A 15,291-nucleotide genomic window follows, 5' to 3' on the forward strand; every position below is an offset into this window, starting at 1 on the left:
GACCTTGAAAAAGATTAATTTTACTTTAAAAGAGTAAATTTATTTTATTTCTAATATTCAAAATATATTTTAGCGCGAAAGAAATCTTTTCATCTATATTTTTCAATTTTAGAATTCTTTATCTTTTTATATAAAAAAATTTAATCTGTAGAATTATTATTGAGTGTGTCATCAACGATCACAAATATGAAATTGAAAATATGATATATTTCTTGCAATAATATATATTGTAGTATTATTTAATGAAAATTTTATTTTTATCGTAAAAAAATTTTAGGAATAGAAATATTCTAATCCTGTTTTGAGTTTTAAAGTATGCATATTTAACCCTGTTAATAAACATCAATTATTTTTATCGATTCCGGTTCACATGATGCGATTCTTTATAAATACGAAATATGTAAATGTATGAATAGAAATATTATATAGAAATATGTAAACGTTCAGTCTAACTTATACGATAAAACGAAAACTTCGAATCTAGTAAAGTATATAACTAAAAACATATATTAAATATGTCTCATTAGCGCTCATGAATATAATGAGAATATGTCGACGAATAGAATTATCAAATTATTATAAGTAAGAGATTAATTTATATATATATATATATATATATATATATATATATATATATATAATACTATATTTAGTTATATATTTTTTATTATTGTATTTTTTCTCTTCGAAAAATGAGCGTCTACTTGTTTCATTTTAATTACAGAAAATATAAAAAGTCTATCTTTCAAAATGACAGTTTTAATATAAAATGCAGCATTACTTGCATCATAATCCATTTTATATTGCATACGTGAACAAAATATTATATTTTAATTAATATCTTTGAAATTCTTATTATCAATAGTCAATAAATGCAAATTTTGTTGCAATAGTTTTTCATTAAAAAAATATATTAATTACATAAAGTGAATTTAATACAAGGATATTCTGTATTAAAAGAAAAAAAAATCAGCGTTAAAAAGAATTTATTATACATATCTCGAGATAAAAAAATATTTTTAATGAGAACAAAAAGTTATCTATATTTGATTTAGAAAAACTTTTAAATTTTAGCGCGTGAAATGAGATTCAAAATCGAATTTTGATTGGCTCACTTTATGTCGATATATCGATATATCGATACTTCGCATTGTAACTCGATCCTTTGCCAAATTCATGTGGTTCAACGGTTCCGCAACGTGTAATTTGAGAGCTTAATTTGTTGATTATTTAATTATGTATTATAACAATAAGTTAATATAATTTTGTAAACAGTGAAAAGGATAACAAGCAAAGAATTAGTGCGAGCATGTACACAAGTACGTAACTTAAAGCATATACATATAAATTTGTTTGCAAGATAAGATCGATCCGGGAAGGATTATTCGTTCTGTGTGTGTTCAAAAAGAACATTAAGTGTATTAGATTTCACATGTTCCGTACGGCAAAATTCGCCAATTATAATTCTCAGCGTTATTGTGGTCCGTAATAAGCTCGATAGTATTGGTAAGAAGTAAATTATTAAGTTAATTTTACAAGATACTATTTTTTGTCAAGAGAGAGAGAGAGAGAGAGAGAGAGAAATTTTTTTGAGATTTTTCGATTTTGATTCATTAGCTTAACCTCTTTTTTCATCTTACATGCTATATGTACAGTCTGCCCAAAAATGTACGCAATTTTTTAAATATATATAATATATTTGGTATGCGAACAGAAACAGATTAAAACAGTTTAAAATAAAAGTTGTGATTTAAAGTGTGATTCGCTACTTTATATAATATATTCCAAAAAATTATTCGAAGCGTTAATATAATTTTAATAAATTAATTTTTTACGCTTTTTTTGCAGCAATTGTCATGGTTTTTTTATTATAAATGAACGTAAAAATCATTTTCCATATCCATATCGAACTCAATTTCTAAAATTCTTATTTATTTCATTTTGATTTATTTCTGTGTTATATTCTTAACATCACATTCTGAATTCGTATATATAATATTAATGTGTTTCTGTTGGTCATTACATATTGCGCAGAGCGTTAATATTAATGTACTATAAAATATAACGCATGTAAAATATTAATATAGTAATATAATACACAAGATTGTTTTCTTGGATAAAAATATTAGGTAAATTTTTAAACTGTGTGCGTACAGTTTTTAAAGAGAGATTTTAGAAGTATATATATAGTAGAGAATTTCTGACACAATCTAATATATAGATATACGATTTTGCGTCGATTACTAATAATAACGTATACAGCATCATTTGGGAATACATATTTAACTATATATTGAGGGATACGGCATTAATTATTTACAGGGACATCATTACCCGGCCATTCCGCTTGTTTGTGAGATTAAGCTTAAGGAAATTAGGAAGAAAAGACGCTTATATACATATACATCTCTCGGAGGCTTCGAGAAGAAGAGTGAATCGTGTCCTTGACTTTTATGCGACGAAATACGCAGATTAAAAGTAAGTGTACTCATATGTATAAGAGATGTATCGTTGCAAAAATATCGATTATTAACAAATTGAAAATAATAATTATACATTTATATGTCTTTCTCTTGATATGTATTATGCATTTATCTATTTTAATTAGAAGATACTCGAAACAGACACCAGAAAATAATCGATTTTTATTCGTATTAATTGTTAAACGCCATTGTTCCATTTTTTTTGCAAAAAACTATTTTGTTTTACAATCTTTTTAAAAGCAGATTAACATTTTTTTTTGTTAATCAATCTCTTATGCCAAATCGGAATTTTAAAAACTGATTGATTTTTTGGTCCATTGTATATATATTTAGATACAGATTGAATTAATTTGATTATCATAGAATATAGGTATTTGCATATAAATAATGGGTGCGAAAGGGGCTTAAGTAAGATACTAGTAAAAAGTTAAATAGATCTACTTCGAGAAATCCGTTGAGGTCGCGCAAAGTTTTATAGACACAGAAGAGAATATTTGCTGCAATGATCACAACAAAATGTGCTTGTATATCGTCAGTTATCGTGCAAAATCTCCTAAGTAAGATAAACTTTGCAGCCAAAAGTGTCTCGAATTATTTAAATTCTAGAAATTTATTGGATTTTATTATCTAATCTTAATGTTTTTTAATTTTATTATAATTTTTCCATGAAATTATCTTTTATACGATATATGTATATTTTCTCTTTTAGTTTATCTAATTATTTTTAAGAAATTCTCTCTGAAGGAATATATATATGTATTTCTCAATACTTAAATATTAAATATGTATAATATACATACGTATATTAAATTTTTGCATATGTTTAATTTTTAAGTGTTAAAGAATATATATTATATATATTCTTATTATACATATATATGTATATCTTTAACGCTTAAATATTAAATATATACAAAAATTTATGTATGTATATATTATGCATATTTAATATTTGTATTGAAGAATATATGTGTGTGTGTGTGTGTGTGTGTATATATATATATTATTACGTTCAGAAAAAAACTATTTCTTCAGAAACTTTCTTAAAAATTATTAAATATATATAATTATATATACATACATAATTAAAACAAAAAAAAATTAGAAAATTTAACTGTATATAAAATTTAATTGTATGTGTATATATTGAACAAACATAATATTGGGTAACATGAATCCGCCTCTTAATTATAATTTTAATGAAATTTTGCATTATTCATAGTACAGAGTTATATTTGGATTCTGATATATTATACGAGGTATAAATATATCAGTTTATATTTTTTAAATATTTTATTCAAAATTTCAGAATGCATGTTACAACTAATACAAATGTCTAAACTAATTAATTATCATATACATGTATACATATATGTATATATATGTGTGTGACATCTCTAACAATATTTTGGCTGATTTGAAAAATTAATTATATTTTTCTTCTTTAGATGTTGCACGTTTATCGACGATAAACATTACATGCACAAAGAGGATAAAACTAATAGAAGTAATACATTGCTTTCTCTCATTAAAATGTCAAAATACAAAATTTCACGCATACATTCTCGCGAAACGTTCGCGCGGAATATTTGCTAAGCATATTTTTATGACCTTTTTTTCATTAGTGAACTCACCGCAGAACATCTCGCGATTTCAGTTCACTTCGCTGAACATACCTTTCACCTTTATAATTTCCTCTTGGTCGCGCGAAAAATATCTTAATAGGACGGTTATTAATATTCGTAATCTAGTCGCGTTACTTAACAGAGCGGCGATTGATCCTTTTTTTAACTTCTTTATCAATCATCGTCTTAATCAATAATTTCCATTTAAATCCAAACAATTTGCTTTTTGCTCATATCTTTTAGATAGTTTAAACTTTCAAGCATGAATTGCTCCAATAATATAATTAATAATATAATTATAAATAATTGCCGACAAAATTAAAATAATAAACAGCTTAATAATTGATATAGATCTGAAAATGAATATGTAATTTGGTATTATGATTAGTATTTTGTAAAGATCTTATTATAATGGCAATTATATTCACTATTTTTACATTTATATTAACAATTGGCAATATTGCAAAGTTGTTTATTATTTTCATTATTTTAGTCACAATTTTGTAAAGAGTTTTTTTATTTCCGATATATTGTGTGTGTATGTGTGTGTGTACATACATATATAAGAATATATGTGAGATATTGCTTCAAGTATTTCATACTTGAAAGTTTAATCTCTGCAATTATTATTATAAAAACACTATAGTGATATTGGCGTACATAAATTTTGTTTACAAATATTAGCCTCTCTCATTTTGTATTTTGCAACATATATCAAATTAAATCAATTCATATTTTGTCATCAGCAAAAGGCTTGATATTTTCATCCGTAAAATATGAGTTTTACTTAAATATCATATCTGAGCTTCTTATTGCAATATTTTAATCTTTATCTACATATATAAGCATTTTATGTAATATATTATTACATAAACTTAAGTCACGAAATATTCAAGCATATTTTTATTTTCATGGTGCAAAAAATCAAATGTATTGAAACAATTTTATGTTTTTGAATTATTTTGAGGAATATATATTCCTCGTATATAACCGCAAATTAATGAAATTGCAACAACTACACGATAATTCTCAAATATATGCGAATATTTCATGCGAAGTTTCAAGTTGCGTAAGATATTCTCATATCTCATGTATCTTAATTTTATGACTAAGTATTTACTTAATTATATAATGTTATTATACATTTTTAAATGTCTACATGTCCATTATGACATATATATTTAAGATATTTCTCGTACTTGAGTACTCTGTGTAACTGTTTCAGATTGTAATATTTCTTTCAATCCCTTTTGTGCATCGGTTCAGTTACGATGGCATATGAGTCTCTTCCTTGTTCTATCTTATATAATTTAAATAGCTTTTTTCTTATTTCATAATTATATATACAAAATATTTTCTTTAATATTTATTTGCACACTACCTATTTTGATTTATCTTGAGGTAAAATATATTTTTGATTTTACAAAAAATAAATTCTCTTGCAAATAATTCTATGTCAACATTTTTTGGACTCAATTTAGTCATTAATTTAGAAATATTATAATAATAATATTTTTTGCACAGGCAAAATTTTTGATAATTAATATTTTATTGATTTAATATTTTTCTTTATTGATTTAATACAATATTTTTTTTTAGTTATTGTCTTTTAGGATAAATATTTCAAAATTATTTTTAATAAAAATAATAATATCAATGATAATATAAATTATTATAGTACATAGTATATATTTCCTAAAATATAATACTATTTTAATTTTAAATAAACTTTATTTCTAAATATAGAAAAAGTTTGATAAAAAATGTAACGCTTATGAAATACATCTAACAGTAAATAAAATAGTTTAATAATTTAGAATTTAGAGTATAAAATAATAATGTTATAATATAATAGCAGTAATAATAATTGTAATAACAGCTAATATAAATATTATAAAATAACTTGAAGAAATCGGAGCAGAAGATTTGTTAAGAGAGAAATGTACATATATATAGAACAAGGAGGAGAATCGTTTCTATCGATTCGTCCCTAACTACATTATAGTCAGCACCCTATCTAGATCCGGATATCTAAAATAATGTGCTTCGATATATTTCCCGTAGGTACGTGTCATTGGAAAATTCTAATGGTTCTTTTAGATGTGATTATGAATATATAATTCCTAAATATACAATATATATCGCACGTGGGTGCGTATATAATATACTTTCCGAATATTAACATGATATTTCCAACAATTGCGAACCATTCACATTGATATTATGCACTCGAAATACAGAATAAAAATTAACGTATCGTAATCATTGAAATTGTTAGAAAAAATCTTAAGCCAAAAAAAATAGAAACTCAATAAAAAAATTTACTCGAAATTAAATACACAGAATATCTCAGAACTATCATTACTTTCATTTTTTAGATGTATTTTTTTATTTAAATGTAAAAGTTGATCTGGATAAAGCAATTTTGAAAGAGTAATTATTTTTTAATATGTGTTCTATCATGAATATTATTTTAACAAAATCTTAAATTGAATATTAGTTATTTAGATATGTAACGTTCAAATATTTAAAAATTTATTGAAAATTGGTTAAAAAATTCCAGCGAAATTTTTGTTAAACAGGATTTGACTAATGTTGCACATAGAAGAATAAAACGTGTTCTTATAACGGCAATATACAATATAAAAGTTTGCAGTAGTCGGTCGTTATTATTATTTAAAAAGAAACTCACATATCTGATAACAAAGTTTAAAAAGAGGTAGCAGAAAGAGAGTTAATTTAGTAGCAGAAAGATACTTTGTGCTTCGACGCGATTATGCAATGATTTTATAATTTGCAAACGATTTTCTCTTTATATGTTAGGGTTACTGGCGTATCTGAAATATAATAGTTCGTATAACATAAATAAAATTGATATTTATATAACAATTACGTGTATTACGTGAGATAAAAAGTTTTAAATGTGCATCTCTGAATATTTTAAGTAGCCGTAAAGTGTAACATGTTTAAACGTAGCGCGTGTTGCAAAACTATGTAGGTACCTAATTGACATTTAAATTGATTTTAATTTTACCAGATATTAATGAAACATTTTTGTTGATTTGAATCGTTTATTGAAACTTTGAACAGAATATCGAGAAAATGTTAAAAATATCTTATTTTTTTATTCTAAGTATAACAAAGCAAGACTATATATTTTTTAAAAAACCATACTTTTTAAATTAACGTTTTTAATTTTATTCTCATTTTTGCCTTGTTGATACGACCTCATCAGATATTCAAAATTCGTAAAAACATTTTTTGATTTGTTCGTACGAGGTTTTTCTACTTTCATGATATTTCTTCAATACTATTGTTATTTCATATGTTCTTATTTCGTTTTTTTCCTTTTTTTCTCTTATAATCTTATAACTTTCTCAAATGAATTTCGCACTTTACGAGCGTTATTTTCCGAAGTTAAGACAACACTTTTAAACTCTTATGCGATAATTACCATGTTTAGTAGAACCTTTTAAAATTTCTAAGAAGTACTTAGATTGAAAAAAGAAAATGATATGTATCTATCTTATACATGTTGTTTATGTGTGTGTGAATATGAACATTCAGCATATATCTTATATTAAACAAACTTTTCTATATGCAATAATTTTATATTGCCTTCTTTGTATCATATATATTTTGTGATATTCTGAGAACACTGCAAAAATAATTGCGAGATAGTGTTATTTAAAATTGCTTCTTTGCCACGTAAAAAATACGATATTTTAATATATGAGTCTTTTATAATTAGAATAATCGAAAATATTTACATCAAGAAATATAAGAGTTTATTCATTCGTTGAAAAAATTATATATCCGCCATTAAACATCACTTTCACGTTCACATCGTTAATGTATATATAGGACATTCCAAAAAAGTGTATATCGATTACAGATTCTTTTTTTATATATATAATTTCATTCACATCTTTTCCTTCAACGAAAATTTAATACTTTACTTAATTAATATTATTCAAGTAAAAGAAAAAATACATTGAATATTTAATATTTGGGCAAATTTGATATTTGTTAAAAAAAGCTAATCTGAAACTTAGAATTTACTAATAATAATAATTATTATTATTCCTGTCATCGACACACATTTTCTGATATATATTCTACGAAATCCACATATTATACCTTCCCGATTTTCTCGAGCTAGACTTGTTCTAGAATTATAGTCACTTTATCGGCTTACCGCGTTTACATCTCTCATGCTTTCAAAATCCCGTGAATCAACGCGGAATAAGCAAATGTAAGTAAATGCTAATCCGCGTCGCTTAACAGCCGTGAAAAGATTTGACCCGCCGCAAGTTGCTTTCTTGCAAATATCGCGAGCGCAATCCCGAGTCTCTACGTTTAATGCACTTACGTTTACTTGACTCAAATGACTCGAAAACGTCGCGCTTCCCAACGCAATAATCTGGGATCTGGTCCCGGTTTCCTAGTTCGCGACGAGACTGATATCCTCATCGATCCTCGTTAAGGATGACCAGGCTTTAGGAGATGTTGCAATCGTCGGCATGGGCGTCCCTGATTTGTTGTTTCGTCTTTCTCGAGGCGCGCCTGATCAGGCTGCGACTACGCGGTTTACTCTTCACCTCCTCGGTGACAGCGACGACGCTGGAGCCCTGAGCTGCGACTACTTGCTGAGGATTTCCACCGGGACCCGCGCTGTTGGTCCTGCCGCCAGGACTGCCGGACCTTCCGTCGCGATAAAATAATAACAGGTGTGAATTAGATACGGCTGAAATTACTGTTGTTCCTTTCATTAAAACAATTCCCTCGACACTTTCCCCGAATTTCCAGTAAATTAATTTATGAATGATCAATAATCCTTTGATAATAAGAATTTATATTGTCAGCAGGAGGAAGACCTTACCGTAATTCAACAAGTAAATTTTTCTAAAAAATATTTTCAAAGAGCAAAATAAAGAAAAGTAATAAATATTATTTAAGACTTTTAAAAAAATTAGAACAGTTTTTAGTCTACTCTTTATGATATATTATATTATTATAATTAATTTATATATGTAATTTCTTTAAATTGAAAATTATGATTGAAAAACGTATTAGAGCGGAATAAAAATTTTATAGCTCTTTATTAAAATGTTGCAAAATATAAAATTGAGGCACACTTTTCAGGACATAGATTAAAGAAGAGATATTGAGTATTTAGTAAAATTATTTTTTTAATTATATAGAAATTTTTTTTAAAAAGACGCAGTGTCTTACATGAGAATCTATCACGGAAATATTCCACACATGGGTATATGATTCGTTACAGCTGCATGAGAAAGTAGCACAACTATGAATCGAACGATATAAGTAATGCAAGCTATCGAATATCAATAATAATATACGGAATATATAAGAGATTGTGAATATTTTCCAATCGTAAAATGTAATGTAATCTGTTAACAATCCGAAATAAACTGTAAGCAAATATTGAACGAATTATATAATTATGTTTACATTCGATACTCTTCGACAATAACAATTGGTGAAGCAAAAATGCATTAGAAAATCTTTTAGATTATTAATATTAATTATGTTAATGTCAGTAACAAATTACGATTAAATGGCCGATTTGCGAATAAGAGATGTTTAAGACATCACACATTGACTGAAATTTCCAGCCCCTTTATATTTTAAAAAATTTTAAATTAATATTTTTTTAAAATAACGATATAATAGTTCACAATAATAATTAATAAATTTGATTTAATTTCAGAATGCCGAGCGAATAATTTCCGTGTTCTACGTTGGGAGTGCCGTTACAAAGTGCCGCGCGTTGTCATTCGTTGATTTTTATACGTGATCGCGTAATTAACCGTGTTTTTGCGAATGTTTTATGTGAGTGCTACGAGCAGCAAAGATGACCAACAAAAAAAGAGGAGGAGGAGACCTGGGGAGGCATCGGGCAACAGCGGAGCAGCCGTGAGGTGAGTTTTTAATTATTTAATACTTGACATTTTTGTGAAATTAATTGTTCATTTATTTTAATGTTGTTTTTTGTTATCATGTAATATAATATGTTAATATGCATAATGTATGTGTAAATAAATAAAGATTGAAAATTAAAAATAGTAAAAAGATTCAATGAAAAGTTTCATAACGTTTTAACATATAATTATTATTTTTTAAAATATTAATTATTTTAGATTTTAAACACTGATTTATATAATCTATTATAATATTTTACAGATCAACATGTGCACTACAACTCTGATGCTGTGCGTCGTACTGGTGAGTCTTAATTTATTGTTTAATGGGCTAATTTTTCAAAAACAATATTATTTTATATTAGGAAAGTCTTGCTCGTTAAATTTTAAAATAATATGTTATAAACATTAACATAATACGTTTTTAAATATGTTAGAGTACTTTAAAATAAATTAATATGCTTTGAATTATCAGCTGTTTAAAGTATTATGATATATTAGTTACAATATTATTATTTTAATTCTTATAACATATTTTTATTTAAAAATTTAAATAGCAAATTAATGCTTTAATCAGCTGTTTTTTTTGTCAAAAAATATTAATCAAGTTTAAACAAACTTTATATATTTTTTTAAAAATATTATCCCTCTTAATACAAAATCGAAGAATAGCGCGCGCATAGTATGCGCTTATATTCCAATTATTATATATAAATTAGGAAAATAGTTAAATATAATTAAAATTAATAGATTTATTTCATAAATGAATTATGATAATAGTTATCATTATTATCGCATTTTTTCTATTCTTTATTTCTTTCTTTTCCTATTATCATCTTCAACCATATAAAAGGAAGAAAAAGAATTTCATAACCCACGTTTATTATTGAGTGCAGTTGACAGGCTTTTAAATTTATATTCTTATCGTATATTTAACCCAAAACGTGTCTCTTGCAATTCTCAGTTTTCATTGAGTTTCACGTAGGATGCAATCTTCATCTTAAGCCTGCCTCTGCATCAACAATCTGGGTTAAGTAAGCTCGACTTAGGGATTCGCTGTCTTTCGAGATTATAGTCCTATCTGTGATAGGTACGATACGGAAAATTTACTGAATCATCACAATAATGCTTAGTAATGTGTAATCAATTCTTGAACAAGTAAAGCATTAGGACGAACCGCGTATTTAATTTTACTAGTCACTTTTTAAAATATGCAGAATATCGTAACACATGCAAGACTCATTTAAAAAATAAATTTAAACTACTTTAATCTTCTTTCTAATAACAATATGGATTTCAAGAAATTTTCTTAATCTTTAATATTAAATATCTCGATAAGAGTTAAACCTTATCTCTGCCGGAATAAAGTCGTCTATTTGAGAGATTAAATGAAGAATAAGAGATTTTGTTATCTATTCTTAAAATCAAATTTGCAAATAATTATTTCTATTTTCGTATATAGTGTTATTTTATAATTCGATAACTGTCTTTTTCTATTATACAAAAATATTAGTTTTAAAATAACTATTCCATAATAGGCCAACTTAACGAGCTAGATTGTTTAGGATGTTAAATGATTTTTTAATAACTACCATAAATTATAAAATGTTGGACATTAATTCAACGTATACGTTTAGCAAAATTCTTTGTATTGAGAAAGACTGTTGTACAGTCGAAACGTATACGTTGATTTAATGTCCAACATTTTATAATTTATAGTAGTTAATAAAAAATTATTTAACATTCTAAACAATCTCTCGTTAATTTGGCCTATTATGGAATAGTTATTTTAATTTAACACGAGCCTAATTTTTAATTAAATATTAGTCTTGAATTTTTCAAAAAATCTATCCTTGAAGCAAAGCTCACATTCAATACATACTCAATATATATTATATAAAATTAAAATATATGGTATATAAATTCAATATATAAAAATTATATAAAATTTACATTATATAAAAATACAAAAAAGGTTAATCTCATTAAGAGAAAATAATAACATTAGAATACCTGCGAGATCCATATGCCGAACATCTCCTTCTGAGACCCGACTCGTCGGACTCGCCGGTAGGATTTTTCGGCACGATTCTGGAAAGCGTGACGAAACACCTGAATAACTCCTTAATATTGTAATCGTCCTTTGCCGAGCATTCCATCACTTTAGCGCGTAACTTGGGCAATTCGCAAAACACCCACTCGCTTACATCTTCAATAGGTACTTCCCTTCGTGCCGGTGCTAGGTCGAGCTTATTTCCGGCGACGACTATCGGTACTTCCTGTCAAAAGACAATTATGTCCTATAGTCTTATTTACGAAAATCTTTTTCTCTCGTCAAGTGTGATTGAGATAAAAAAGTTTAAATGAAAAAAAAGAACTTATTTTTCTCCATCAATTTTAAATATATTATTATGCATATACGTTTAAAAAAACGAAATAAAACGCAACTTATGCTACTTGAAATTCAGAATGCAGAAAATCTTGTCTAGATCGCAAGTAAGTATGTTGCATGAATATGTGATACGAGATTATGGATCGCGTGCGAATAAATTCGCTTATTAATGCCACACCTGAAAATCGGGTCGTTGTTCTCTCACTTCTTCGAAGCAACGTTTCACGCACTCGAAGCTCGGTAACGACGTTGTCGCGTACACGAGTAAAAATGCGTGGGCTGTGGCTATGCTCAACCGTCTCATCGCGGGAAACTGCAGGTCACCTGTAGTTATAAAAGCGAAAGATCAACCGACCTATACAAGGTCGAAAGATTTTTTTCCCGCGTAACATATATGACAGGTCTCTAGAAAAATTCCTATACAAAATAATCCCTCATTTATAACTTCATTTCTGATTTTTTTCTATTTGATGAATGTTTTAAAATTGACTATTATTCACACCATAATTTTTTTCCACATTATTGGAAAGCTGTCGTCATATTGTTACTCTTGCTGAATTTTCGCTGTATATTGATTCACCCTATATATGATGCGTATATATGACGCGTTTATCTCTCAGCTTTTTCCGATACTCGTTGCTCTTTCGCTAAAAAGTCACCGAGGAAATGCAATTCCGATTGTATCAAGAATATTTCCGTGTGTATACATATGTATGTTACGCGCTATTGAGTTACTCTTATTTTATGTGCGATTCTTACGAGATTCAAGTTTCCTCGTTTTTTAAATCGGAGTATTATCGAGTGTTCATCATTGAGAATATATACACATAGTATCATATAATACGCAATCTTTTTTATTTATATTGTACCATAGATTCAATGATAAGAGAAGTATTTTACACAAAAAATGGCTTTTTGCAAAATATAGAAATAATTTATCTTGTAGATTTATTTTATATTTTATTGTTAAAGTTTTTATAAGTCTAAAAATCGGGTTATTAAAAAGTAAGAAAATTAATGAAATAATCCATGTCATATAATTTATGTAAACAATAATAATTAATACTTGTATATATTTTAAAATTATATTTCAAGTATAATTTTAATATATAATATTTGAAATATATTATTAAAATACTATGAGTATATTGTAAAGTATGTAAAATGATACATACATTTTGAAAAAATCTCAGTTTCAGTTTACTTTCATATAAGCAAATTTCTTTTAGTAATAAACTACGTATCACATATCACGTGAAAGTTCAAAACATCACATCATTAACGAAAGAAATGTGTTTAAGTTTCTGCGAAATGTTAACGATTTATTAAGTCATAGCTGAAAAAAACATGTTTTCCAATTTTTTATCTTTACTTAAAAATTTTTTATATACATGGTTAAAAAATTGGAAAATTTTTTTTATTAAAAAAAAGTCAAAAATATTTAATATTTTTGAAAAATAATACACATATATTTTTTACTCTGAGATGAAAGTCGACATTTCATATATATGCAAAACGGAAAACGTAAAAGAAAGACAAATAGCGAGACATGGCTTATTATCTTACCCGCGGTATCCAAGAGATCAACTTTGAGGGTCAGGGTGCCAAGGACGCACTCCCGCGAATACAGATCCTCCACGGTGGGCCGGTATCTCTCGGTGAAACCTTGGCCAAGCAACCGACGTATAATGGCGCTTTTGCCGACTCCGGCGCCGCCGAGCACCACCAGTCTGATCCTCTCGAGATCGGCCATGTTCTCTGGATCGTTTGATCTCGATCGCGAGAAGCTGCTTCAGGAAGGCATCACACCTGAGAGAGCAGGTCGATCCAAGTCCTCCTTATTCCCGCAATTCAATATAGTTCCTCGCCCGTTCTCTCCTTCGTCCAGAGAGTTACTAATTTAATTCCTGACCTAGACCCCGCGGTCAGGAGCGAGTCGGCGACGATAGCAACTCTTGATCGGGATCGATCAACCGCGATCGACGTCGCTCCGAGACGATCGCGTTTTTTCGCCCGATGACGTCACCCGTCGTCGACTTCTCCATTCACTTATACCCCGTTTACGCTGCGATCGGGGGATCTTGCATCTTCCTCGGGGAAATGGGCTCCGCGACTCGAGAATTAAAACTCCTGTTGAGAAAGAAAAATTATTCGACTGCCGTCATTTATTTATACGCGCCAAGATTTCATCGGCAAAATCGAATCGCGAGGAAGGAAAACTCGGTGTAACGCCATTTGGGATTATCAAACGGATTGGAAATTGGAGTAAACATTGTTACTATCGGGACGCCTCGGTTTAATTGAAATATTCCGTTTGCAATAACAAGTTTTATCGAAGCTATAGCTTTCATGTTTTATAAGACATTCGATACATATATCTATACAACAATTATCGAAAAAATCACAATAATTTTTTGAAAGTCATACACACATATAAAGTCATATACGCAGTAAACACGAAAATATAACACAAAATTATATTACAATGAATTAAATAAATATATATATAAAATTGTAATCAAACACTTTAATAAAAATAAGTATGGATGAAATCATATTTCATACATTTTTGTGGAAAATAAAGCCGACGAAAATTAACGGTTCAGAAATATCACAAAATTCTATTCATTTAGGCGGAAATGTATAAAAACGTATGTGGCCGTGATATATAAACGTATATGGCCGTGATATATGCTACGCAGATATTTTTTACATTTCTTTTACGGCAAACGAACATGGAAAATGAATACATGACGTTCTGTGAAATACATTGTGATAATGAAATGAGACTCGCGCTGGTGTGTGTTGTATTAAATTTCAATCTCAAGAATATTTTTCTATGTAGT

The 15,291-nt window shown here is 27.6% G+C and overlaps 2 protein-coding genes and 1 long non-coding RNA gene across 3 annotated transcripts in view; 1 reads left to right on the plus strand and 2 right to left on the minus strand.

Moving 5' to 3' along the window:
- Nucleotides 1–893: 893 nt before the first annotated feature.
- Nucleotides 894–14,212, minus strand: LOC114933498 (GTP-binding protein Di-Ras2). Its single transcript, XM_029306121.2, has 4 exons — nucleotides 14,012–14,212; nucleotides 12,624–12,769; nucleotides 12,067–12,332; nucleotides 894–8,812 (listed from the first exon to the last, which is right to left on the minus strand). Exons 1-4 carry the CDS (start codon nucleotides 14,196–14,198, stop codon nucleotides 8,608–8,610), a joined length of 804 nt encoding a protein of 267 aa, XP_029161954.1. The 5' UTR covers nucleotides 14,199–14,212; the 3' UTR covers nucleotides 894–8,607.
- LOC114933500 (uncharacterized) overlaps nucleotides 10,037–15,291 on the plus strand; it is a 140,615-nt gene continuing 135,360 nt past the window's right edge. The window contains exons 1-2 of the long non-coding RNA XR_014925083.1: nucleotides 10,037–10,053; nucleotides 10,316–10,357. This is a non-coding gene — a long non-coding RNA (uncharacterized LOC114933500). The remainder of the gene's footprint in view (nucleotides 10,054–10,315; nucleotides 10,358–15,291) is intronic.
- The window catches only part of LOC146722582 (uncharacterized), a 78,863-nt gene continuing 77,986 nt past the window's right edge, over nucleotides 14,415–15,291 (minus strand). The window contains exon 5 of the mRNA XM_085484370.1: nucleotides 14,415–14,575. Within this exon, the coding sequence (XP_085340496.1) occupies nucleotides 14,415–14,575 (161 nt within the window). The remainder of the gene's footprint in view (nucleotides 14,576–15,291) is intronic.

This window comes from Nylanderia fulva, unplaced genomic scaffold (genome assembly GCF_048542155.1).
Source record: "Nylanderia fulva isolate GAGA-0341 unplaced genomic scaffold, ASM4854215v1 Scaffold3, whole genome shotgun sequence".
In the NCBI taxonomy this organism is placed as follows: Eukaryota; Metazoa; Arthropoda; class Insecta; order Hymenoptera; family Formicidae; genus Nylanderia; species Nylanderia fulva.

Excerpts from the sequence above, each read along its gene's own strand:
- LOC114933498 (XM_029306121.2), bottom strand. The coding sequence starts at position 14,198 with ATGGCCGATCTCGAGAGGATCAGACTGGTGGTGCTCGGCGGCGCCGGA. Across the intron at positions 12,770-14,011 it reads TGATCTCTTGGATACCGCGG|GTGACCTGCAGTTTCCCGCG; the intron begins GTAAGATAATAA and ends TTATAACTACAG. Across the intron at positions 12,333-12,623 it reads AACAACGACCCGATTTTCAG|GAAGTACCGATAGTCGTCGC; the intron begins GTGTGGCATTAA and ends GTCTTTTGACAG.